Genomic DNA, 25,823 nt, shown 5'->3' with positions numbered 1-25,823 from the left:
TCCTAAGTGTGTGGAAGTGATTTGTGTGTATGTATGACTAATGTATTTTTCCTTTCCTGTTTTATTGTTCCAGCAAAGGCTATACTCATCACATCCACTTTTGCTCTTCTCCTTACTGCGATAATCATCCTTGCATACATAAAATTGTGAGTGGTTTTTCATATATACATACTATATAATACTGAGATCCAAGGACAAATGTGTTGTTGTTGTTGTTGTTAAATTATGCTATCCAAAAAAGCATATACATGAATCAGTTATTAGTGAATTGGTTGTTAGTGGGCTCTATATATTAGCACTACTCAAAGAAACTATACTGTATATCAGCACAGAAGAGCTGTGGATAAACTGACAAGACAAAGCCTCTTTCTTTGTACTGATTTTTCAATTATTGTGTCCTATTCTCTTTATTACACACTGTATATTAGTGCATCATTTGTTTTTGTTTTCTATATGTGAAAAGGAGGAGTCGTGCTCTGGGTTCTGACATAAAGGAGCAGCAAGAGTACATTCAGACAGAAGAATGGACGTGTGAGACGAACATAAAGGAAACCAAGCGGGCTGCACAGGAAGACGAGAAGATAGAAGTGGTTGACAATGCAAGTTAAACATTTTTTTAATGAGATATTTTTAAGAGGCAGTCCATGGACAACTACTGAGGTTTTTTTAGGACAAAGATGCGTCCCTTGTTTTGTGTGAAAGTAATGTGACAGAATGCCCAGAAAGGGCATTTATTTTTGTATGTGCTTGTTAGTATTTTCTGTCCTCTGTTAATTAATGGTGCAGTTTGGCCACAAGATGGCAATATTGGCTATGCAATCATTGTGAAGACTGAAGACATTTTATTCTTTAAACATACTGTTTGTTGCTTCAAATAATGAACAATGTAAATTCAACATTTTTACAACAATTTCAAGCATTGTGCAATTTTGAACTGATGTATTTCCCAAAACTTAAATATACTGATATCTTCCAAACTTCTTTAAAACAAGCTACTGTAATTAAGGGAGAGATAGAGGAAATGACCAAGACATCATCTGTTATTGGTCACCTAGGCTAACATGTGTAACACTCTCAACCGCAAATGGTCTTGTGTCTGATATACAGTGTATACAGTAACTGAAAAACATCAAGTCTGAAGCTATTTCTCTGATATACCCCCATCACAAAATGGAGTGGAAGGTACAACTGTTTGTACATTCTGGGGTTTGTGTAATGACAAGTGTATGAATGTATTTTACAAAATCCTGGAGCCCACAGCTTTTGTCTAAACCTTTGAGAAACAAAGTGCCATCAGTCACCCAAAGCATGCGTCTTCACTTTACCAAACTCCTTATGAACTTGTGACCAGCTAAGCATTGCTTTTTGATTGGCAGGATATTATATTTTTCATGTAATCATCACAGTCACTCACTGGTACTTTTCCAAATAAAGGCAAATGGTGGTTACTGAGAGCTCAGCACGCGTGGATTCTGTCTAACGAAAGGTTATTCATACTGGGAATTCATAGTTTCGGACTTCACTGCATCGACTATGAAGCTGAGTTCATTGCACAGTGTCTCGTGTCTGTAGGCCATGCGGATCTGGGCGACGTTGGTCCGACGGATATCGTTCCCTTCAGGTCCATCTTTCAGGTAGTTCTCTCCTAAGAAGTGCTTCTTTTCCTGTTAAACAAATTATTGGGAGAAAGATGAGATCAATGTTGATTAAATGTCATGGAGATTGGGCAGAGTGAATGGAATGTAGGAGGTGAAAATGTCACTACCTGGTAAGACAGTCCACTTTGCAACACACTGTTTCTGGCTATTTCACACACATCACAGGTGCTGAGCTTCCACAGCTGAGCTGCGATAGCGTACTCTTCCATCAGTGGTTCCTAGAATCAGGACGTACACAATGGATAAGTTATTATTTACACTGCAGAACTAAATTCATCTAAAGCTCACTGCAATAGTATGATAATTTGTTTTGATTCTGGTATACTGAACTAGAAACACTATATTTCCTGTATATTTGTTTCTGTTTACCTTGGTGTAGTGGAACTGCATGGGATCGTCTGTGGACAGGGACACACACAGGCCTTTGTGCAGGAACTCTCGGAGAGGATTTTTGGAGTATTCCAAGAACAGGCTGTTGTTGCTGAGTGGAGACATTGCAATTGGCACCTGGGCCAGGTAGTACAGGTACTGCAGCACAGGGCTCTGGGGGAGCATGAAGTTTAAAATAAATAAACTAATGCTGGTGACAGTCAAAACACATAGGGTACACATGCGCATGCATGCTGGAAAATCTAAAACATTAGACTTTGTTCCAAGTTCCCCATATTGAACACAACATGATCTTACATAAGAATTTGTAGGCACACAGCAACAACAGCAACCACGTCATCCCCTCCCTGCTCCGGGAAAACTCTGATCACTTTACAATTCTGCAAACAGCATCTAAATACTAGAATAACCTGTCCGCAAGTCTGAAGTACCTTCTTCAAGTTGAGTCCATGTGAGATGTTGTCTGATGTGAGAAAGGCAGAGACCAAGTGAGTGATTGATCCAGCTTCTCCGCAATGGGGACGGAACTGGAAGGTGCTCAGTCCACGCTCTCTATTTTGGACACAAAAGGACAATCAATATACTGAGAGAATGATATCACCTGCATACTGAAATGTCCTAGATGCTATCATCAGTGCCCAGTAGTTTGGGACTTGTACGGTTCTTACTTTATTATGATTAATTAATAATTTCTTTCCTGAGAGCTTTACAAAGTAAACACGGAGTGCTGGAACCAGTACCAGGTCAGGTGTTGCAGTTTCAAGGCACAACCTTTCCACCCATCAATCTTCCATTAAAGCACTCTTCTTTAATGAAGAGATGTGGGTTTTGAAGAGTAAAGAAGGCATTTGTACTTACTTTCTGAGGTTGTTGAGGACCATGATGTTTGCATACATGTGGAAGATGTAGTAGCTGTAGGGAGGGTTGTCATCTGCAGTCCACTGTTCTGGCTTTGGGCTCCTGAAGGAAAACATGTGATCGCTGTGCTTGGACTCATCGTCTACGCTGTCGAACCCTGACACCTGCACAAAAATAAGTCATTTACTACTGGCACTAATCTTACCTTCAAATTAATAAGAAAACTGTGTTTTACTATATATATATTATACTGTCTTATTATATATTATACTATTATACTATTATATATATATTGCTGTCATTCATTATCTGTTTATACACCAGCCTCCACCTATGGTTGCCCAAACAGGGAGTTACATTATACTATGTACCAGTCTTTCTCAAATGGGGGTACTCGTACCCCTAGGGGTACTTTGGAGCACTGCTGGGGGTATGTGAGATTTTTTTTTTTTATATGTTAATTTAAAAATATTAGTCAAGCATAATTCCCTTAAAAGTTTTACTAAAATTTAAACATTTTAAACATTTAAATGTTTTCAGTTACAAAGTTGTTGTTTAGTAAATCAGACAGGGGTCATACAGCGCTGTATTGTCCCTCTTTATACAGGCTTTTTTTCCCAAAATATTTTGAGCTGGTCAGGGGTTCTTTGCACAGAGAATATTTCACAGTGATTACATTAAAGAAAACAGTTTGAGAACCAAACTACTAATAAACACTAATATCATCTTACTGTCTTTTAGTTGGTGATAAACCATTTATTTAGTGTTTATATACTGTATATACAGTACATGCTTATCAAAGTAATTAAAATAATATTAAAGTAATAGCAGTGAATAGGTCACATTAGGTATAAATTAGAAACTTACATATTTAAGAAACACATGAAGTTGTTTGTGCTTCTGTGGATTAATAGTGGCCTCAAATAGAGGAAGAAATATGTTCTCCAGCATCTTGGCAAAATTAGGTACCAGCTGCTTTGCCTTGAAAATATCACTAAAACACATAAAACATTGTTTTACAACTTTTGAAAATCTCAAGATTTCAGATTTTAAGAAACTGTCTTATGAATTAGAAGCTTTTTTTTTCAGACTGTATCACTCACTATATTCTGGGCACTTGAATGATCCACCTCATGTTTGGAGAGTGTACTTTGTGGTTTATAAACCACTTAGCCAGACTGTCCCACTCCTCTGGAGAGCGTCCGTAGATGGAAAGGCGTGGCTCTGCATGCTGGTACTTACTCTCCTCCAGGTCATGGGCCACTTCCTATTAAAATGTGAGAAGTAGACTGTGCTAAACTGTCTCTGCAAAGGTTCTGACTTAAAACGTATGAGTACATAATATGATACCTTTACGATGCGAGCAAAATACTCTCCATTTATGAGGTTGTCTGTTTTCAGGAAGATTTCTCGAAGTTCACTGGCTCCCACTGGATTATACTTTGAATTGAACTTGTCAAACCGGTGGAAGGTATGTCTCCCCTGTAAAGTTTATAAATTAGCATAATTGTGAACCCAGAATGGTCAGTCATGAAAAACGCCAATCAATACTGGTATTTACCTGTGATGGCAGCGAAATAAATAGACACAAATTAGAGGCAAAGAGAGTGAAGGAATTGTAATTTGCATTACAAAATTGTGTAATGTTCTACTTTTCTTACAGCATGCACATCCAGAGAGTCCACAGTAAGGTCATAGGGGTCCATATTGAGACTGTGGAAAACTTGCTGGAGGGTCATCTTTTGTCCAGCCTTTTCCAACACCACACGGTCAGCACCAGTCTTATATGTTTCCTGGATGAAGGTCAGCAGGTGTTTCTGAGACATGCAGGCAGCTGCATGAATATGCGTGTCCACCTGATGGAGAGAGACAAAGTCTATGTTCAGTCTACTAGATCATTGGAATGTTTACAAAAATGTGAATGTTTTTTTCCATACCATTTTTTACAAATAGTGAAAAAAAAACTGACAGCATACTTTTATCTCATATGTTTAGGTGTTTTCTCAGCTACAGCTACAATCAGTCGTCCCCTGTATACTTATGATACAAGGGGAAAATACCGAATTACTGGTAAAAAACGTCGGTTAAAATGTACAAGCATGAGTATAGTTTGTAGGGGACCGCAGATTTGGAACGAGCTTGAGGAAAACTTAAAATTGTTGCATTCTGTCTCCATCTTTAAGAAACGTGTCAAGGAAAAATTGCTTTCTTCATATTGTTGATAAATTTGTAAATGTTACAATTTGTGCTGGGATTGTTTGTTTACTTGTTTTGGGGTTTTGTTTGTTTTGTTTGTCCATGGTAATTGAGTTTTGGAGGTGTGTTGGTTGTCGTGTGTTTGTTTTCGGGCCCCCTCTGAAAAGCTTTTAGTAGCTTATTTGGGGTTCCCATTTCATGCGTCCTGTATATGATTGTAGACAGTGATGACGTGTGAAATAAAAACGAAACGAAACGAAAAAAACGAAAAAAAACGGGTGCAATATTGGATGATACAGTCTGTAGAGCCAACCTTCCTAACGTTGTAGAAATCTCTGTGAGGCACACTTTTCAGTTCCTTTAGCTCCGCCATTTCATTGAGCATATCATGGAGGTAGAACTTTGAACTCAAGAAATTTAGTCTTCTGTGACAGTAGGTCTTCCTGAAAATTAGAGTGGGCTTCAGTTTAATAAGTGTGATTAAGTACCGCATGCATAGCTGGCAACAACCAGTTTTACAACCATAGCTGTAGTGTCTTTTTGTTTTGGCAACTCACGTGGGTCCATCTGCAATCATTGCCAGCACATGACTGAGGTCTATGGCAAAGGTCTCTAAGTCAGGGTAAGGAAGGTCATTGGGCTGGTTTTCTCTCAATGCCTGGGCATTTTCATACACATACACTATCCCATCCTTCATCTTTAGTTCATAATTCAGATTCTCAGGGATGTTCTCCATACTGTAGGGATCTTCCCCATCTTTTGGACATGGGCACACATCTGGAGGTCACAACATTGTTCTGTTACTGTCATGGGACCAGAACAAACATCAGTGAGTGTATCAATAACCATAATGCGTGTACACTTCATACCTGGTAGGACCTCATCTTTTTCGTTCCATCTCGTGTTCTCAGCGCTGCGGAGGAACTGGGCTGTGGTTCTGCAGAATCTATGATAGGCCAGCTTTGAGTATTTCTCGCGAATAAGCAAAGCATTAAACAGACTTTTGGCTGCTTGTTCATAGTCCTCCACTGTGATCTGAATTGGGAATGGACATGACACATAAATCCATTCATCAAGTGTAATCTTACTAAGTGCAAAATTATGCCATGTTTTTCAACATTGTGTGAACATGAAAAACAAATTTAAAAGCTGCAAAAGCATTAATTTCTTTAACAGTGATGCAGACATTAGTGTAAATAAAGTAGTACTTACTCCAGCACAGTAATCACCACTAATAGTGACCCTCTGGTAATCAGGGCAGTTTTCTGGCCCTGATGAGCAGGAGGAGCTGGGGGACAGGTATGGCGTGACCGCCACTGACCGCATATAATCTGAATTCACTGGGATCTGCAGGGACATTGACTTGGAACGAATCATCTTCAAGCTTTTTTTCCTGCAAAATTAGCAAAATCATTATTTTGTTTTTTAGAAACGACTCATACATCGGTGCATGCATACACAATATATGCCTACATAGCCACCAGAGAGCACCACTGTAACAAAAATAAATACATTTTAAAAATGTCCTGTCATCAAAAATTTTATTTTTTGCTATTTCACTCCAGTCTCCCTTAGGACATGAGAGAACAGGATGATCCACAGCAGTGGGAAGCATGGTGGTAAGATGTGCAGCCAATGGGAGATCAGGGCAGTAATGAGCTTGTGCAGTAAGCCATAGTGGAACCCGTTCTGGAGGGGAGTTACCACTGTGCCAGGTGTCGTAGACAAAATGCATAGTGGTAAAGCAGTAGGTTTGGAATCCCTGAGCCTCCCTGATCACATTTTTGTTAAAGTTTTTTAAGGTAAATTCTTGGTTGCTTCCTGTTCTACAAAAACAGGTTACATAATTTATCAAACCTTCGAAAAAGATTTACAGGAACATTCACTAGGAAGGACTGCAAGATATAATTGAATTTAGGCTCTACACTCATCTTCAAAACACTAGCCACAGGCCACAAGGACAGGTGAAGAGGTGCAATATCATTATTTTTAACAAACGTAACTTTCCCAGAAGTCATGATACGTTAAAAGGCTTTCATTTGTGACACTGATCTGACTGATTAAATCCTCCTCTGTGATTTGGTGCCAGACAAACAGCAGAGCCTACCTCTTGGTACTCTCCTCTGACTGTTGCTCTGCCAGGTCCTTAAGCAGTTCGTGTTCCTTGGCTTGCTGGAGGCCAATTGGGCAGTCCTCAGGCACATTGAACATTGACAAGGCATCCTTGTTGTCTTCTTCCTTTAGTGCTGATGCATATACTTTTTCTGCAAGCAGTTGTGTCTCCTTCTCTGCCTCACTCAGCGTTACCCTTGGAAATTGACGAGGCATGTCTGCAAGAAGGAAGAAGCTAGAGTAAAATGGCTGTTGAGAGTGAGATGTAATCACGGGATACAAAGAGGACCTGCCCTTTATTAGAGCTTTACTTGCTCTGACCAGTCTATGCTATGTAGAAACAAGTGAATCCACCTGTGTTTGGGTGCAGGACATTCAAGAACTAACTGCTGCACAGCATCACCACCCAGAGAGCTCTGTGTGAATTGTTTATGTCCAACAGGATTCATTTTAACACTTCACTTTCTACCGAGTAAAAATCACCTCTTGAGGTGCTTCATTCCACAGTCAATATTAACATTATCTTTATTACATTATCTAGCTTTTCTGTTGTTGTCCACAGTTTGCTGTTCCTGCATTTTTTTCTGAGTAGCAAAAGGTATAATGTAAAGGAAACATAGCTAGTTCTGTGGGATATCATACTTAGGTTAAAAGCATTTTGAATTTTGCTGCGGTACATTGACGTTTTGAAAATAACTTTTGTGTCAGATAGTTCCATTAAATTCTCCAGATTCATGACCTTTGTAGGAATGCAATTCCTTCTAAGCTAGCCATGTTACTTTATACTGGCACTCTGTCACTCTTGTCATAAAAGTAATGGCAGTAATTCTGTATCAACATCATAGCTGTAAATAGCGCTTGTTATTACTAAAGTATGTAATCCTGGATTCACCATCAGGTACAGTCTGTTAAACACTGTTTATGTAGGCAAGGAGATGATTGTAGTGTATTAATATCCTGTGATACAGGACACAGTTTGCCTTGGCAACACCAGAGAAGGGCCCTGCTGCATGGTGTCCTATGCCAAAGTTCCGCTCTGCAATGCTGCTTCCAGGAAGCTTTATCATTCCGGAAACACAACACTATCTTAACAACAGCTGTGTGTATAACCGGAGCTTTATGACATCACATGCACTCAGTGAAAAGAGATAGGCTCATAAAGCTGTATTGATCTGGTGTGGAGAGTACGGCCTTATCAATTATTAATTGTAATTTCATACACCCCCAAATTTTTCTGTTAAACAAATACTTGTATTTCTTTTTCTCCCAGTCAGACACCACACATCACATTTGAGTAAAAATATAAAAAGTTATATAGTTCAGCATGAGTGAGAATCTCGATCGCCAAGACAGCTGGACAGGAAACTACCGTTAATAACTGAAACATTTCCGGAAGAAAACAAATCAAAGCATTGCTCCAAAAATTATACTTAATACCGTTTTTTCGCCAACCGAAAACATGAAAAATGAACCTTACCATTATATAACCTGACGACACTTTATTAAAAATCAGTACGCGGCTAATTAACGTTAGCTCTGTGTAGCTAACATTAGTTAAGCCTACGGGCCAGCTACAGGCACGGTAAGGCACCATTTTGGGTCGGGTTTCCAGGTAGGACATGTTTTCCTAGAAACGCTTTAAGCATAGCTAGTACCTTTCTCCTAGTGGTTTTCCTCCTTTAGCTGGGTGTGTCAGAGGTGTTACCCAATCAGCATCAACGTGTATGTAAATCTGTTTTATACTGGCTAGCTAAACCAAATCGTGATATTAAAAAGACAGCTGCGGATCTGCGTACACATCAAAGTGTTCAACAGCACAGTTTAATTTCGTGTTTGTCGAGGCTGAACCTGAACACGTCAACGGTAACGATTCAGTCATTCGGTTAACTGCAATGTTTAGGTGTTATGACGTATAGGCTAGTTTTTAACCAACGTAGCCAACTAGCTATAGTCCCAATAAACATTAAGTTTTTTTTAAATTGTGTTAGCAAACGTGTTTTCTTAATACACACACACACATACACACATATATATATATATATATATATATATATATATATATATATATATATATATATATATATATAGCTAGTAGCATGCACTTCTTTTTTTAAGGGCTAGCTAGTTACACGTTTTAGCCAGCTAGCTAGCCAATTTACTCATCCTGCAGAGGTGCTGCCAGATGGTAATTCATTACAATAACTTTCATTGCCGTTTTAACTGTTTCTTTTAAAGTAATTTTTTGGAGCATAGACTAACTATTTAGGAAAAGAGGAAACATTTTTATTCAACAGTCTTTGACAGTTAATATGACATGCCTGGCCAAGATGTCACATGTCAAAAAATTGCTTATTCTGCACTGAACAAAAAGTTGTGTTAATACACAATTAGCTACATGTGTGAATTTGTGTATGCAATTAACCTTAATTCTGTCTTTAGACATTTTTTTTCGGTAATTTGGTTTTATTTATTACTATTTCGTCAAAAAATTATTTAGTTTTTTTGCTATTCAACACCCAGCAGGGAATAAATTCCTCCAAACATGCTGTTAAATTTTGATGCTGAATAATAGCAGATGTGCAGTGATGCAGCAAATAGCTTACCCTGTAACTTGACTTCATAGCCATTTTACCCATTATCTTGTATTATAATCAGCGCTTACCTTCAGTGCCACTTATAGCCATGTCTAGGGGTGTTGTCATCTCAGGTTGGACACAGTGGAAGCACTGGACAGATTCAGTGAAACCTTCAGAGATTCTGTCTGCATCTATCTGGGTCAGACTCAGTCAATCTATGAGTCTATGGTGGCATACAATTACAGTTTTGTTTTTCTGACTGCCAATCTCTCTATTTTAAGGAGCCAGTGGCGTCATGTTGACAGCTACTAATCCTGAGGCTATGTCATAACTGGCTGTGAACAAAGAGAGGGCTTCACTTAGAGGCAGGGTTTCCACAGGGTCTTAAAAAGTGTAAAATAACAAAATAAAATTGTACGCTTTAACAAGTCTTAAATCTGCTAAAGTATTGTGTTTTAGGTCTTTAATAATTTTAAACAGGTCTTAATTTTACTACATAGATTTAATGCTACTTCTAATGCTCGTTGAAATGCTCCTGCAGCACTTTCAGAGTTTTTAAATTTATTTTTGTGGTGTGGTAGTTCTTTCTTTGGTAGTCCAAATATAATTTGCTGCATTACAACTACAAATTAGCTGGCAATGTCCTCCAAAAGTCAATCTAAAAACACAAATTGCCTTTAGAAGGCATTATTCTACCCTACACTTTGTGATTACCATTTAGATCAGCAAAGTGACTTGACTGATCCTTTATGTCAATGGTAGGCATACTCTTCTAGCAGTCAATGTGGTAAAATAACCTTCTGTATAGTTCTAGTGCTTTTTATATCATAATAATAATAATTAGTCTATTCTCACCAAGCATTGGACCTGGATAAGTGTGACAAAACTTTATAGTGCAGCATTTCCCCTGAATCAACTGAGAATTAATTAATTTGTTGATTATAATTTAATAAAAATGCATTTTTGTAATTATCAAATCAAAAGTATTTGCAGAGGTTTAACATTTCTCCTCAACAACCAGTGTTTGATTTACCTACGGTCATGTTCCTTGTTGTACAACAACAATATGGCAAAGTCAACAGATACTGCACATGCCTCATCTCGGCATGCTTGAATCCCCAGACGGAAACAACTTTTGATGATTTTATAGTCAATCCCTAAATGATAAAAAAACTGCCTTCTCGTTGATTTTGAGGACTCCCTAACTCAGCACCCCAATAACACAGGAGATGCAATATTTCTTTCAGCATTCACAGAAGCATTTCTCTTATTTATCACAGCATCAGGTTTAGGAAACATCACATCAATTGGCTGAAAAATATAGTTATAGTGTAGCTCTGCTGAAAGCATTATTTGACATTAATGTGGGAAATATCTCAATGGTTCTCACTCTGGACTGTAAAAATGTGGGTGTGTGTGCCTTTTGTGTTTGTGAGTTTGCTTAGATGCACCGGAAATGTGTAGCTGACCATGTATCATCTCCACAGTTACTTAGGAGAATAAGGATCCTCAGTTTTTATTTCCCATTCACTGTGTAAATCCCGTACGAGGCCATTACGCGACCACTCGTAGCCTATCTTAGACCCAGTTCTCTATATGCTGTTGTCTTCATCTTGGCTTTTTTGTCTTTTCTCAGACATGTCACTGCTGCTAATGGCTGAGCCCCAAAGTTGGCTCTTTGTCAAAGGTTCAGAGAGAGGTCAACAACATAAGATTAAGCTATTTACATTTCCGATAGACCGAGACGAGAGACTGACAGTAAGGAAGCAAATGCTTTACCATGCAAGGTTAAATGCTGCTTAAAAAGAGGTGTGTCCTCATTTATCTTACACTTGCAAAAAGTCGGGCAACGTTGAGGATCGTACACGCAGTGGTCGGCCAAGGAAACTGCAGAAACAGCCGATGAAAAACACATCAAGCTTATTTCCCCTTGAAATTGAAAGATGTCCAGCAGTGACATCAGCTCAGATCTGGCAGAAACCAGAAGGACCCAGGTACACCATATACTGTCTGGAGAAGTCTGGCCAGAAGTGGTCTTCATAGAAGAGTTGCAGCCAAAAAGCCATATCTCTGACATGGAAACAAGACCAAGCAACTAAACTATGCACGAAAAAACTTAGGAATTGGGGTGCAGGAAAATGGCAGCAGGTGTTCTGGACTGACAGGTCAAAATATGAAATATTTGGCTGTAGCAGAAGGCAGTTTGTTTGCTGTGGGCTGGAGAGCGCTTCACCGTTGCAGGCACCAGTGAAGTATGGTGGAGGTTCCTTGCAAGTCTGGAGCTGCATTTTTGCAAATGGAGTTGGAGATTTGGACAGGCTTAATGGTGTCCTTAATGCTGAGAAATACAGGCAGACAATTATCCATCGTGTAATACCATCAGAGAGGCGCATGATTGGCCCCAAATTTATTCTGCAGCAGGACATCAACCTAAAATCTACAGCCACGGTCATTAACAACAATCATCAGTGTAAAGAAGAACAAGAAGTCCTGGAAGTGATAGCATGGCCCCCACACAGTCCTGATCTCAGCATCATCAGCAACAGAAGATCTGTGGTAAGTTCTCCAAGATGTTTGGAACAACCTACCAGCCCAAATCCTTCAAAAACTGTGTTGAAGTGTACCTAGAAGAATTGATGCTGTCTTGACGCCAAGTTGTGGTTACACCAAATATTGATTTGATTTAGATTCCTCTAGGGCTACACGATTATGGCCAAAATGATAACCATGATTATTTTGATCCATATTGAGATCATGATTAATTATCACAATTATTTGTTCATTTTAACCCTAACAAATTTTATTGTCACATAGGCTATTTATAACTGCTTTCACATCCATATTGTGCTACATTCCTCTTATGTTGAAGTTTTAAGTTGTACATACATACAGGTGCAACACATTTAAATGAAAATTATCTGAAATAAATAGCCTAGGCTATATTTAACAAAAGGTATCTCTGAGAAAGCTCCTTTACTTGTTTTCAAAAATGACCGATTAAAAGAGCTAAGGAGAGAGGGGGAGTGCGATGGACGTATGCTAGGCCTGACAGCAGACTCAATATCCAGGGTCCTGCACGCAGGGTGGTGAATGGGTCCAGCACGGGTCTAATGGCGGGTCAGCAGTGTTACACACTAACTGAAGTTAGTTGCATTCAATAACTTTGTCTGTGTTTTTTGCCGTGACGGCCGCGATAGCAGAGGTACCAGCAGAAACACTTGTACAAATACAGGTTTGCCTCTCATGCTTAACAATATACAGCTGTATTAATAACAATTTAAACTGTGGACAAATATCAGTGATGTGGACCGGCGCTGTGTCGCTTTGTGTTGCTGGGAGCCGTGTGTGAGTAAATGGGGTTGGGGCTGCGCGGAGAGTAAGAGGAAAGAGAGTAGAGGAGAGATTAGCTGTGAGCTAAAAGACATAAACTAGCAATGGTCACTGCTGTTGTCTGAAAAACAACACAGACGGGACAAAATGTTGCGTTTACTAGTAAACTGGTAAACCTTGTGACCGACGTATGACCGACTGCTATCTGTTTTGGAATTTTCCTCACGTTACTCTGTCCTCTCTGAATGTCTACATCTAGAAACTAAGCTGCACGGTGCGCCGACTGGCACATGATCAGACAGGGGTTTATGGAGCGGAAGATTGGCTTTGCAACAAAAAACAAAACATTCTTTGAAATGACGCATTTAAATTATCGCTCCGTCACGAAGATTTGATTGTAGGAAGCCAAAATCGTGATCGTGATTAATTGTGCAGCCCTAGATTCCTCTGTTGGTTAATTGATGAAAATAAACAATTAACACTTCCATTTTTGAAAGCATTCTTAGTTAAAACATTTTCTCCAACTTTTGCAAAGCACTGTATGTACATAATTTATTAAGCCAATATATGGGTTTATATCTGGGTACACATAAACCAATTACCAGTAAAGTAAACCAGTTAGTGAAGTCTCACGTACTATATACTATATGTAACAAAACCACATACCAAAAATATAAACCTAGTTTTTTTTTCATAGAGATTTAAAGACAGAAAGATACCGTAAGTGATGTTTGGCTCCCATTGTCAATTATCAGTGGTCATCACTGGTCCAAGACTACTTATATGTCAAATAAGTGCACTCACCTCCTCAGGCTTTACTGTCTCTGAATTTAGTTTGAACTGTGCACAAGATCCCCTTAGAGAAACATTTAAGTCATGCTGTGTCTTGTTGTTGCTAGAGTACTGTATATGATATCTCATCCGCCACCCTGCAGTGCTCATCACTCCATCCTTAACTCTTTCATTGCTGCAGCTTAGTGCAAAGGCATCAGCTGTACAAAGGCAGAAGTCAGCCGTAGTCATTTGCACTGTTGTACTAATTTGTACGGCAGTATTAATGGATGCAGTAGGAATGATGTTCAAAAAATGGGTCAACATATAAAATACAATTATTTCCCTGTTTTTGTCCATTCTTTCTTAGAGATTAATCATGTCCTCTTGTGGATGTTTTGTTTATTTGCAGGACATTTTGCAAAGACGAGGCATGAGCAAACAAACAGGAAATACATGCAATGTAAGGCTGCCCTTTTGATTAATAAAGCAACAAATGTACAAATAATATGAAAGATTTCACTACAGACTAATTAATTACAAAGCTTAAAACCCATGCTCTCACTTCTGTCTCTTTATTTACAGTCTCTCATGTAAGACTAATAAAGCACATTGACCTGGACCTCCCTCATCTGTGCACGACATGGCAAAAGTAAGACGTCTCTATTATTGCATGTATTCTGTGAACAATGCAAAGAAACTAAAACTCCAAGCTGTCTTTGTCGCTAGTAACATCAATCTCCGGGTAGTCTCACAGACAGATCTAATCACTTTCTCTGATACCTTTGCAAAGCAGAATAAGCTGTCTTGCAGGACAGCATGGATGACCTCTTTACACGGAAGGCCCAGATTTAGGGCTGTGGCCATGAGCAGGAAGGGACTCCACTGTCCCTGATTTAGCCTGACTGTGTTTTAGATTATGATGCTAATCCTCTTAGCTAAGGCTACCGGGATACTTTTGAGTTTTACTCAATAGTGCCATTATAGTGTGTCAATTAGCAGTCCCACAAACTGTGTATATAGGTGATCTTTATAAAACCTGATGGTTATTATTTAGCAGCTCCGGACACACCTTCTTCACTAAGTAGCATTTTTGCCCGATTTGGTTTCTTAGCCAAACATTCTGCTGAAACGAGAAGGTCCTAAAATACTGTAATACTGTTGATAGCTGTCGGAACACAGCAGTGGGAAATTGAAGACTTGGAGCTTAGCATACAGCAAACCCTGGAAAGTGGGTATTATTTTTTACCAGTTGACCTACACCAATCAGTTGGCGTCAACAGCTGATTGGCTTACTGAAGCAGTGATGCCATCACATAGTTAGAGTACACTGGATGTGCCAGATCTAGAGCCATAAGGTCGATTCTTCTTTTTTTTCTTTTCTTTTTTTTTACCAGAAAAAGGGTTTTGTGTGGAAACTAAATTCCTATTCAAAATGTAGAAACACATTTAATGAGCCACTAGACGGCGCATTTGCTTCGCTTTAGTTTCTTTACAATATTTGTTAATGGCCCCATGCCATTCATGAATTCTTGGGGCAGGTCTTGTGTTATTGACAGGTGTTTGCTACTGTTCATTATGCCTATTTATTCAAGGCATAAGCCAAACTTACTCAGATAAAAATACAAATTAAGAAAGACTGAAGCCCTGCAGAAACATTTATTTATTTTAATAATTAGACTGTCCTTATATTAGACAGGACAGCTGAAAGTGGGAAAGGGGAATGACAAGAAGCAAGGGCCAAAGATTGGAATTGAACTCATGGCCACTGCGATAAGGACTGAGCCTTTGTACATGGAGCGCACGCTCAACCAAGTGAGCAACCAAAGCACCCCCACATTTTTTATTTAAGTAACCGTGAGCTTTTGTTTAGTATAATTCAATTCTTACAAAAAGCGTTAAAACTCTGTTAACTCTGTTTTAGGCACATCATTCTCTACAATAAATGCTTATACTCCGAATGCAAAATGATTTGCCCACACTATTTAAGTAAGATAGATAATAATAAGCTTGAAATGCGTATTCAATATTCATGAGACATTGTGGAAAATGTGTAGGTGTGTGGTAATTCTTGAAAATGTACCGGATTTCACAGTTTTAAATGATTTTCTGAGCTGATAGGCTAAACTTACTTGTAACCTTACTTGTAAGCTTCTTATTAAAAAAAAAAAAGTCGGAAAACTCTGATCTGATTGAATAAATCATCCTAAAGACAAAGGAATATACAACATTTTGCAGTTTTACCCATCTAATTTCACTAGATGGCAATAGAGAACATACAATTACAGTTTAACCCTCATTTTGTGTCTAAATGTGAATGTTTTCAATTTAACCTGCTCCAAATCACACAACAAAGTATTGATTAGCCCTAATTGGCTTTTCTAGGAAATATAAAACAAAAGCAGAAACCGTCTCCAGCCAACATCTTTCTAATTACTAATGACCGTGCTTCTAATAAGGAAGAGCTGTGGGTTCCACAAAAACTCATACTTTTTTTTATTCAGTCACATGTGTATCTTTCATTTCCTGTACGTTTTTACTAATAATTGTTCAAAATTTCCAGTTAGTGCTTCCAGGAAGAGTTGATAGTCATGCTAATAATGAGTATGGGGACAGCAAACAAGTGGCAATGAATAACTTATTCTAAGGTTCTAGTTAGTTTGACTTTAAACCATTCAGTGAATTCCTAATGTGATCTATAGTAAATGTGAAGTTTAAATTGAATTGTGAATTTCTACAATTAGGAAAGCACAAAGCTCGAGAATAAGATGCCACATCTGCACTATTCTCAGTGGGTCCTCCTGGTCCATCACTCTTTGCTGTGGTCACACCACATTTCCACCACTACCACATTTCCCCAAGTGGCAAATGCACATGTTGACAGTTGTACCCTTTGCATTGTGGGACGAGTCTGTAAAAAAGAGAACGTGAATAAAGCCAACAGAGAAATCTTCTGTACAGTATGTCTTAGGTGTTGTTGTCTGAATTTTCCAAAATATGTTAAAGAAGGGGTGATAATGTGTCAAGTAAGGAGGTCTGCAACCTTTTAGTGCTGTTCAGTCTTGGGGGTGGGGGGGGTCCACGATGTGAAGGTCATGATCAGTGCTTTGTTGGAACAGTTTTGTGATGCTCTCGCAGGAATGTAAGACCGGCACCCCCCGCATTGGCCTTCTCATGTCCTATCTACTACTATCTACCATTGAATACAGATGGAGCTAAAGCCTCAGCCTCCTCTGATGGCTTAAGGCCTTCTCTGTGGTGTGGGGTGAGCCAACAAATATGAGCTGAACCAAGCAGGAATGCGCCTGGCACCCTGTCTTTTTTCTAGGTCAGGGTGGGGGGGCGTCATAACTAGGGGAATGTGGTAAGAGGAGGGGAGGCTCTAATGAGACCCTGAAATCACTTAACAGAGACCAGGTGCTCTGTGTCTTGCTGTAGCAGTGCGCCAGACAATAGACTGTCACTTTCAATTCACAAGAGCCATGAGCAAAGGAGGTCTGGACAAGGTCTAGCTTTTGAATGCAAAATGTTTATTGAATAACAATGTTATTGCTTTAACACAAATAAAATAGAACACATTTACAAATATAAAATATATGTATAAAAACATCCTATTACCACAGATTGCAAAAGAATAATGAAAAATAGCTACAATGCCCATAGATATATATATATATATTTCTTCCTGTACAAAAATAGTTTCATCTGCATACGTAATTTAATGTAACCTATATATAATATTTAAATAAAAGAATTCATATATACACATACCTGCAATAAAAACAAATATAGATTGCACATGTTTTTATACAAACAATTTCAAGTATATTTCAAGCCATGTGGACTGGCACATATCTCACAGAATCTAAGGCATTTTCCCTTATACAGTGTCCAAAACTTGATATAAACTAAGAACTTCAGAGCTCGATAGCATATCTTCCTGTTTGGCATTGTGATGAGGATGTCTTTTCCTGATGATTCATTCAACTTTAAGTCCAAATGGAAAAGTGCAGACAAGTACTGACAGTTTGGAGCATGGTGGTAAAATCCTTAGAGGATGGCACTTATCAATGTCCTGGCCTTGAAGACGAAATGTGTAAGTTCCCAGAATGTTAGAACAGAGTTCCCTCTTCAAGCTAGAGGATGTGTTCACTTTTCCAGGTATTAGCACTCTTTATTTCCCCTTGCCGAGCAGTGCAGCACGCGTAGTTCTCACCCTGCTGTGCCATCCAGTGTCTACGCCAGCTGCTAGTTGTTTGCACGCACTGCATTGCTGAGCTGCAAGGCTCAGCCTTTGGAGAAACTCAGTGCAGTCAGTCTTGCTCTGACTCAGTTCTCATGCCTTGAAAAAATGTGCTGGGAAATACTTGGCAGACGTCAGAGGCATTTCGAGAATTTTTGAACATAAAGAGGACGCTGACTCCCATGTTTTTGTTCCCAACTTCTCTTGCGAAGTCCCGCTCATGTCTGTCTGAGGAAAGCCTCGAGCTTGTGAACTTGTGAGTCATTAATGCTCCAATCGGGCCTCAGCCTGCCCTGCTCTAGCCTCAGCGTGACTCTGTGCGCTGGAAGTGACCGACGCCTCCGGCCGTATCCCTGCGGACTGATCTTGTGAACAGGGGCAATTTCGTTCTTCTTATTGAGCTCGTGCAGGCGGTGCGCAAGGTCGTGCACTGAGCAGGTGCCCAGTCGACAACCTGGTCTTCTTGACTGGTTGGCTGAGTTTTTAGACCTCTTGGTTCGGACATTGATGTCAGTGCTGGAGGACACAAGTAGAGAGAAGAGGACATTAATCCATGCTGTTCACTCCTGAGTGGCTTATTATTCTCAGCTAACATTTTATATTCCTTTTCTAGGGACAAGCAGAATACATTTAGATGTCTAAAAATGTGATAACAGCCAAAGTTGGGAGACTTTTAGGATTGCATGGTTACTGTTTTACCTTGAATGTGGCAGCAAAGTATCCCTGATGTCTTCTGGTCTGACAAAGTACTCAGACTCTGCGTTCTTCCCTACTGATGCACTGTCAAGATCCCGTCTCAATCTGCTCCCTAGCCATATGCTTAGCCTGCGAGAGGAGGAGAAGTCCATTAGTCTTGGGTAGATAATTCAGTGAACAGCTGTCACAGACTTGACAGACTGTCAGATCTTATATCAGATGAAAACGTTTTGATTATTGAATAAAGTTTTTGTCATTTAACTCACCTTTTTTTCCACTCTGGATTCACTTCAAGTTCCACACAGTGTGCTACTGTCACCAGCAGACAGCAAGAGAGGAAGGACTGGATGGTCAATTGCATTTTGGCTCCTGTGCAGAGTAGAGAAAACATTTGTTAGTTATAGATTTATGCCATCAATTTAACCTCATGAATTTCCTATTGTCCCTTTTATACATGTAAAACGCTTACACAGTATTCCCACAAATGGCACACTTGTACTTTCTTACACAAGAGTCCAAAAGCCAAGTTATTTGCACTTATCATTCATTTATTTAAAAAGTTAAGCTAAGGTCAAATTTTGCTCGGTTAAGTAAACCTCCAACCATGCTGTGGGCCCTTGGCCAATAACGCAAAGGACAGGCTACAAATGAGGGGTCTGAAATAGACTCAGCTCAAAAGTCAACCAAGAAATTCACCTCATGAAAAAAAGCAAAGCAAAATCAATTGCAACTAATAAACAATATATGATGTAATGCCTCTGTCAGATGCTTTACACCTTGGTAGACACATACATTAAGAGCTGAACTGCTTATATAACCAGACAGATAAACTGTCCTTGTCTCTACACTTGTGCCCTGACCTAAAAAAAAAAAAGCAAGGATAGAGCCATCAGCTTGTAGCAGAGCGAATCACAGCAATGTGTTCTTTAAAAGAAAGTGCACATACCTGTAATTCTGTGATATTGAAGTGGGATGAGAAAGCTCTTCTTGTAGAGTCAGCTGTAAAAGAGTACTCCACAGGTTTCTTGAAATTGCCGCTGGTTCTGTAAGGCAGCTGTGTCACTCTGCTAATAGCTCCTACACACCAGACTGGAGCCTTTATACAGGAGGTGGGAGGGGCTCATTGACTGACACACACAGTCTCATCCTTTTCCCCCACCCCATCCAGTACACTCCTGCATGTAGTACAACAACGCAACACAATAAAGGGATCAAGAATGATAATCAGAAATGAAAATGAAAATAGTTTTAGAATAAGTGCAGTGCTGCCAGCGCATCCTGTCTTTACTAATCCAGTGAATTACAAATTACAAACAAAACAAAATTATCTTTTTAAAGTATAAATGATACATGAACAAAGTTTAACCGTTCTCAGAAAAGGTTTGTTTTTTGTATATGATGGCAACACATGAATGGTAATCAGTTGTGTAAGCCCCATGTACACTCACTGTCCAATAAGAGTAGAAGGACACACACAGTACAGTTGAAATTTGGGAAAAGAGAAGCATTGAGTAACTTATTAAACATAGTTAGTATGCCCAACTGTAAACACAATACACTCAATGTATTTGTTTGCGCAAACCAAATATTTAACTCTGGACTTACCATGCCATTTATTTTGATATTTGGATAAATGTGAATGTGAATTTTACATTTTTATCTAAAAATAAATCTAGAGTCAGAAAATGAACTTGAACAACAAGCTATGACGTATGAACAATATTGCCTTAGACATTTGTTTTAAATAGTTCTGCGAATTTGTAACTGTAATACATTATAAATAATATGACTTCACTTCTTGCCTTAGGAATGCATACAGAAGAATATATTAGATGAAAATGGGAGAGCCATCGAGTGGGGTTCATGAGGCAGATGTGGATAATAAGCCCCTAGGGAGGCGCATTCACAAAAGATATCACAAATAACGCTTTAGGGAGGTTACAATTTTTTGTTTATCACAGTCTTTATCTTGCTGTCAACTAGTGTAGATCTATGTCTGTGTCTGAGATGAGCATTTAGTTATGAAGAGCTCATCTATACCTCAGAAACACTGAGTATGTGATGCCAGAAAGATTGAAACCATACGCCCTTACAGTCAGTGTAGGAAATGCTGTGTAGACCAGAGGAAAAACATTTGGTTTCCTCAGTGTAGAAATTCCACTGCCAAAATGTTCACAAGGTGTGGTGGAAATTAGTTTTGTGGAGTGGGTCTAAGTAATGCTTTCAGTTTTGATTTCTGTTTCAGTTTTGATGAAGGGTAAAACCAGCCCCTTGGATAGTTTCAACATAATTTTACAAACACTCGACATTCCACTCTAGCATTTGAGCATCCTTAAATTCCTATCTTATTGTTTTTAGTCCCTGACAAAGAACCTTCCTGAGTGTATTTATATCTCATGCGACCCAGCACAAAGAAAACATAAATGTCAAACACATGTGCTGTAAACCACCAAATGTTTTGTAAGCACTTTGTAATGATAATTGCCTCCAGCAGATAAGTAATCCCCTTAGTTTACAACAGGAGATTGTGTAATCATGACAACAACATTCTGCTGTTGCTATTTGAGTCCTTTTATAGAAATCTTTTGCTTGTCGTCCATGTAGTTGCTGTCATAGTATGACTGACAGTTTTTTCGTATGAGCAGGTATGTGAGGCGGTAAAATTGAGCAACTAATGACAGGAAAAGAAGAGTGTCAACCCCAAGCTACATATTTGAAAAATGACGGGAATAATTTTAACTCCACAATGCGCCTTGAAATGTTTGTCACCTGGAAATGTGTGTTGTTTGAAATCCCCTGACTTTCCCATCAATATTGTGTAATTATAAACACTATTATACAAACACATGGTCCGCATTGGTTCAACAATTTGACCATTTCTGCCTTCATCTTCCTTTTCCTAGCCAACCAAAACGTGGTGAGTGGGAAAGAGAGGAAAAAAGAGACAAACAAAAAGAACAAATTAGACAGGGGGTTAACAAGCGAGACAAAGAGTAAGAGAAAATGCAATGTTCCTGCTTGTAGACAGTGACTGTGGTATTAGGACTGGTTTACCTGTGACAGCTTTTCCTGTTTTCATAAATATTCAATATTTTTCACTTATCACATGATTGATCCTGCCTCTCACACTATGTCAAATCACAAGCATGTTCATCTTATTTGAGCAACTTTAAAACAAGAAGTATTGTCTGTGACAGCACCAATAATGTATTCTTTTGTAGCACTAATAAAGGGCACACAAGTCCATGGAAAAATCTGATCATTGTGTTCCATTTGGAGCAGCTTTGTCATATTAAGAGGATGTTTTTAGTTGTTTTTTCTACTGGTGGCATACTTGACCAATGGTTGATTTGCAGTTAAAGGTGAGGAAGAAAATCTCCCCACTGAAGTGTCCCTGGCCCTAAATCATACTGAAAGATAAGATGGAGAAGTAGCATATTATTATTGAACCTGCTGAATACAACACTGATGCAAATATTCTACATTACTCCGTCAAATTTGCTATTTCATATGTTATTTCTTAGATATCTTATTGTGAGCATTTTACAGTCGTCCTTGACAATACTTTGAAGCATTTTTTTTCTAATTGGAGTCTCCAGCAAATGCAGACATGTTGTAATTTCCCTTCTATTGAATTAACCAGGCACGTTTCCCATTATTGATATCAATATATTTTCCACAGTAACAGTAAAAAAAATGTTTTTTTGCGGCTGTCCCTGGTGTAAAAAAAACATAGGGACCCCCTGCTTTAGAGGCAAAACAGCCCGTGTTGAGACACAGTGCTGTATTTGTAAACTTAAGGGCCCACGCCCATGGATGTCTCCCGCTCCTGCACGCAAGCGCAGTGACACTCCTGTCAAACATGGCTGTGCTTTGGAAGCAGGAAAAATGCTGAATTGTGTTGGTGTATCTTGGGAAAGGCAGCAGACATGGCCAGATTCGCTGATTATTTTATTGTCGTGGGATACGATCAGGAGAAAGCCGGTAAGTTTTGGCGGCGGGGCGGCTCGCAGGCTGAAACGCGGGGCTGTGGTTTGTGTCCAGGCCGTCAGTCGGTGTGTGATGATGTTGATGCTAGATAGCTTTGCGCTTAGCTTAGCCACACAGCTATCAGGCGAGACTGGAAACACTGTTTTTTTCTTCTTATAACCCGGCCGGATAGTGAAGATCATCCGGCGGGCATGTTGACAGATAAAGCACACATCTGATGGAAAGTCACCATCGGATGTTTACACACGACAGATTACGATATTTAAATTGGATCAATCGAAACTTTTCATGGATTCAAAATCTGTCACATCCTGTCCCTGTTGATCGTGCTCCGGGTCTGTGGGCTGCTTTCACTGCCAACGCTCGCTGAATAATTCTCACAAGAGATCATTAAAAGTTAAATACTGCAACTCCTCGATCCCTATTTCTTTTTTGTTGAAACGCGCGAGGTCAGGATTTGTATTGGTAGCCAGTGTTTGATCCATGTTATGCATTTTTGTTTCGTAATATTGGGAGCGGTGGTCACGCTGCTACCCTATCCTATCCTGCACGCTCTGTTTGGGATCTATTTTTTACCAGATGCAGTCTCACCTGTGAATGATTTGCGGTATTATATTTGTTTTTGCCGGAAGAATGCTCAACTTTTTCATAATGGGCGTAACGTAATACAGCTGCGAGGAAAGGCAGCCCTTGTGCTCATCACATTCTCTTCCCTCTCCTCCCTCTCCACTGTTCTGCCCTGGGAGCACCCATGCCTTCTCTCACATGTTATGCCTTAGGTCCAGCCTCACATTCTCTTCATCCAAGAAACAGCTTTGCACACATCTCTAATCATAGATATGTAGATTAAAACCATTTGTCATTGCACAGTTGTGAGTCCTCACATTTCAGATTTTCCACATTCCAAAATAATTAATGGCACTTTGTTAATATTTTGAAACCCCTGCAATTTTATTTGCCGGTAAGGTTCTAATAATAACTGTTGCACAGTGAGCTGCCTGGAGAAAATAAAAACTATAACATAATCTGCCATAAGGGACCAAATTAATGATCCTATCCTCTTTCAGTGGTGTCCATGTAACACCACGGCCCCAATCCCAAAGTGAGCCCTGAGGACTAAAGGCTCACAGACTTAATTGATTTCAGGTGCTAAGTGAGTGTGTGAGGCCAAAGGTGCTCCGATAGGTATGAAAGGAATTTGGACAGCACTTCACGAGATCACTTGTTACCATGGCGCCGTTTAATAACATAGATGTTGCTCACACTTGCCGGTTTGGGTATTTTCATTTTAAATTTGTTGCTTTCTACGTGGCCAAGACACAGGAGATGGCTGCCTGATTTCAAATTTTTTCAAACTCTTGTTTTACAAGTTGGACAAAAGGTCCATTCAGTGGTCGTGTGTCGTGATGTTGTTTACCTTTTGTAATTTCCGGATTTCGTGATCTCCGCGGTAAACGTCACAGCGCTTTGAATTGTGGGTAATTCCCTTTGGTAAAGTCTGCATCGATGCAGACCTACAGAAAGGGCTCGGGAAGTGTGTACTCAAACACTCACGCCCTTTGAAATTTGACATTGGGACAACCCTTACGAATTTTGAAAGAACGCGCACCAGAGTCTGTAAATCTGGACTTTGGGATTGGGCCCATGTGTGTCAAATAGGAGCCAGAACATTTGAATCCTCTTAATCACGATAACTTCCTATCCACGATAGGTAGCCAGTGTCTTTCATCAGCTCCGTGCATCCCAGTGCCAACTGACAAATTAATTTTTTTTTGTTCTCCAGGGACAAAATGTTCCTGGCATTAACAGATAAAGGATTCACATTCAGATAGTCTCACCACAAGAAGACACAGGGACCAGTAGTTTAGTTTATTCTCTGCTAGCCGCTACTGAGTATGGTGATGAAGTTGATAATGGAGAGAGCAAGCAATAAAAGTCTGCAATCACAGATTGCGGTTGATTAGGGCGCTGTGGAAGGCTTATGTCTCATCCACATGTAAGTCTCTTTATTGAATGGTATTGGTCTTCCTTTACTATGTTTTGCTGTGTGTAATGTAGCGTGTCAATTGTTGGTTTGGGTAAAGCTCTGCAGAAAATCCCTTGTTTGTAAGTGGGAGAGATTTTCTCAGAACTGTAGAACGACATTGACTTAGATTTGAAATAGAGAGGAAAACAAAATGACAAGTTTATTTCTCTAATTATTCAGAGCCTTTGTCCAGTAAATTTGACTTAAGCTTAGACCCGCTTCAAGACTTTTAAAGTTTCCAGTCTCGCTGCACTAGATAGATACTTACTTACTTACTTACTTACTTTATTCAATCCAAAGGAAATTTTCACACCACACTTGCTGTCTTTTTGTCTTGTTTCCACACTACCTGACTGACCGGCGACATGGGCTTACACACCCTTCTACTAGTTTTCACCACAGGGAATCCTCAAGTCTATTTATTTTATTTATTTTTTCTCACAGTAACACACACGTGGGAAGTGACACGGGACATGACATAATAGCAAATGTGAAACAGGATTTTTGGGTGTCCGCCAGATACAAGCAAGCAATTTTAAGGGGTGTTGTCGTTGGCATACATGCTTAACAAATAGCCTTTTTCCAGACCACACGTCTTTACTAATTATAGCCTGTACGTGCAACAACTCTGCAAATGTAACAGATACAGTGAAGTAGAGGCGACCCCTCCCCCTAGTTTCCCCTCAGCACGTGCCTTACACTCTCATTGGCTGTAGCTCCCAGGCAGAGTCCCTGACAACTCCAGATGTTTAGCCTGCTAGATATCTGGAATGTGTCTGCAAGGCACCAACGAGCCTCTTGTACGTTTTTGAACAGTTCACGCATCATGCTCGAGTGCTGAGCCAATGCCGATATGCCTCCTACAGTATATGGTGCTTTTCAGGGAGTCTCCAAGCAGAAAATCATGGCTGAAGTCCTGTAGTGGGCACTTACCATAATAGAAACCAGTCTACTCACAGTAATATGCAGTAGGTCAT

General features: G+C 39.5%; 4 protein-coding genes across 10 annotated transcripts in view; 2 read left to right on the top strand and 2 right to left on the bottom strand.

Annotated features, from left to right (window-relative positions):
* Positions 1-1,452, top strand: part of lyve1a (lymphatic vessel endothelial hyaluronic receptor 1a) — a 3,349-nt gene extending 1,897 nt beyond the window's left edge. Inside the window, exons 5-6 of one of the 2 annotated variants that reach the window (XM_034883494.1) lie at positions 74-146; positions 467-1,452. In XM_034883494.1, coding sequence (XP_034739385.1) covers positions 74-146; positions 467-608 — 215 coding nt within the window. In that variant the 3' untranslated portion in view covers positions 609-1,452. Of the gene's footprint in view, positions 1-73; positions 147-463 lie in introns of both variants that reach the window. The other variant, XM_034883408.1, reaches the window with a different exon arrangement.
* ampd3a (adenosine monophosphate deaminase 3a) lies at positions 853-14,015 on the bottom strand. Of its 4 annotated transcripts, none has more exons than XM_034882221.1 (15): positions 9,877-10,004; positions 7,210-7,432; positions 6,315-6,495; positions 5,972-6,137; positions 5,660-5,879; positions 5,416-5,545; positions 4,568-4,762; positions 4,257-4,388; positions 4,010-4,173; positions 3,774-3,900; positions 2,907-3,070; positions 2,480-2,600; positions 2,028-2,201; positions 1,766-1,876; positions 853-1,664 (listed from the first exon to the last, which is right to left on the bottom strand). In XM_034882221.1, the coding sequence occupies exons 1-15, from the start codon at positions 9,914-9,916 to the stop codon at positions 1,488-1,490; spliced, it is 2,325 nt and encodes a 774-aa protein (XP_034738112.1). In that variant the 5' UTR covers positions 9,917-10,004; the 3' UTR covers positions 853-1,487. The 4 variants fall into 4 exon arrangements, with proteins under 4 accessions (XP_034738112.1, XP_034738356.1, XP_034738196.1 ...); XM_034882465.1 differs by lacking the exon at positions 9,877-10,004 and adding an exon at positions 13,925-14,015 and having other exon boundaries at positions 1,488-1,664; XM_034882305.1 differs by lacking the exon at positions 9,877-10,004 and adding an exon at positions 8,870-9,121 and having other exon boundaries at positions 1,488-1,664.
* Positions 14,016-14,524: 509 nt separating this feature from the next.
* sbf2 (SET binding factor 2) overlaps positions 14,525-25,823 on the top strand; it is a 97,779-nt gene continuing 86,480 nt past the window's right edge. For 2 of the 3 annotated variants that reach the window (XM_034880460.1, XM_034880368.1), the window contains exon 1: positions 22,599-22,814. In XM_034880460.1, the coding sequence (XP_034736351.1) occupies positions 22,760-22,814 (55 nt within the window). In that variant the 5' untranslated portion in view covers positions 22,599-22,759. Of the gene's footprint in view, positions 14,544-22,598; positions 22,815-25,823 lie in introns of those variants that run through there. The other variant, XM_034880539.1, reaches the window with a different exon arrangement.
* adma (adrenomedullin a) lies at positions 17,999-19,892 on the bottom strand. Its single transcript, XM_034884059.1, has 4 exons — positions 19,777-19,892; positions 19,097-19,199; positions 18,834-18,959; positions 17,999-18,650 (listed from the first exon to the last, which is right to left on the bottom strand). Exons 2-4 carry the CDS (start codon positions 19,189-19,191, stop codon positions 18,353-18,355), a joined length of 519 nt encoding a protein of 172 aa, XP_034739950.1. The 5' UTR covers positions 19,192-19,199; positions 19,777-19,892; the 3' UTR covers positions 17,999-18,352.

Source organism: Etheostoma cragini, chromosome 1, assembly GCF_013103735.1.
Source record: "Etheostoma cragini isolate CJK2018 chromosome 1, CSU_Ecrag_1.0, whole genome shotgun sequence".
Lineage (NCBI taxonomy): Eukaryota > Metazoa > Chordata > Actinopteri > Perciformes > Percidae > Etheostoma > Etheostoma cragini.
Note: the sequence above shows the minus strand (reverse complement) of the source record. Positions and strands in the feature narration are given on the sequence as shown.

What these genes read in the sequence shown, in the direction of transcription:
- ampd3a (XM_034882221.1), bottom strand. Translation starts at nt 9,916, where the DNA reads ATGACAACACCCCTAGACATGGCTATAAGTGGCACTGAAG. An exon ending in ATTTCTACAACGTTAGGAAG is followed by an intron (nt 4,763 to 5,415) that starts GTTGGCTCTACA and finishes TCTCTCCATCAG; the next exon opens with GTGGACACGCATATTCATGC. An exon ending in ATTTTGCTCGCATCGTAAAG is followed by an intron (nt 4,174 to 4,256) that starts GTATCATATTAT and finishes ACATTTTAATAG; the next exon opens with GAAGTGGCCCATGACCTGGA.
- adma (XM_034884059.1), bottom strand. Translation starts at nt 19,191, where the DNA reads ATGCAATTGACCATCCAGTCCTTCCTCTCTTGCTGTCTGCTGGTGACA. An exon ending in AATCCAGAGTGGAAAAAAAG is followed by an intron (nt 18,960 to 19,096) that starts GTGAGTTAAATG and finishes CTCCTCTCGCAG; the next exon opens with GCTAAGCATATGGCTAGGGA. An exon ending in ACTTTGCTGCCACATTCAAG is followed by an intron (nt 18,651 to 18,833) that starts GTAAAACAGTAA and finishes TGTGTCCTCCAG; the next exon opens with CACTGACATCAATGTCCGAA.